Below are 344 nucleotides of genomic sequence, written 5' to 3'. Positions count from 1 at the left end.
CTTTATGCAGACACAAAGCGTTCCAAAGTGTCTCTTAGTATGCATCTAGCTCTTGTACAAAAAAGACCTTCGCAGCATATCCGAATAGCCTTCCCCCCAGCAACCCGCGCGCACGAAGGACCTGCGTACCTGGCATAGAGAAGGAAGACTCTCGCAGAGGCCTCCCGCATTTCCTTCAGCTTGTCCACGAAGGAATTGAGGCCGGGCTCGAACTCGATCACATTTTCCATCTGCAACCGAGGGGCAGTTAGTATAAACGACGGTCTGACGGAGGGATAGTGCGTATAAATGTTTTTTTTTCCCTTCTCTATCTCTCTATAAAGGATAGTGTGTATAATTTGTAT

At 47.7% G+C, this 344-nt stretch overlaps 1 protein-coding gene across 1 annotated transcript in view; it reads right to left on the bottom strand.

The window, feature by feature from the left end:
* LOC119591851 (glutamate [NMDA] receptor subunit 1-like) overlaps positions 1-344 on the bottom strand; it is a 21804-nt gene that overhangs the window by 16342 nt on the left and 5118 nt on the right. Inside the window, exon 5 of the mRNA XM_037940595.1 lies at positions 130-230. Within this exon, the coding sequence (XP_037796523.1) occupies positions 130-230 (101 nt within the window). The remainder of the gene's footprint in view (positions 1-129; positions 231-344) is intronic.

The sequence above is a fragment of the Penaeus monodon genome, chromosome 29, assembly GCF_015228065.2.
Source record: "Penaeus monodon isolate SGIC_2016 chromosome 29, NSTDA_Pmon_1, whole genome shotgun sequence".
Lineage (NCBI taxonomy): Eukaryota > Metazoa > Arthropoda > Malacostraca > Decapoda > Penaeidae > Penaeus > Penaeus monodon.
The sequence above is the reverse complement of the archived record's forward strand: the minus strand, read 5'-3'. Positions and strand labels throughout refer to the sequence as shown.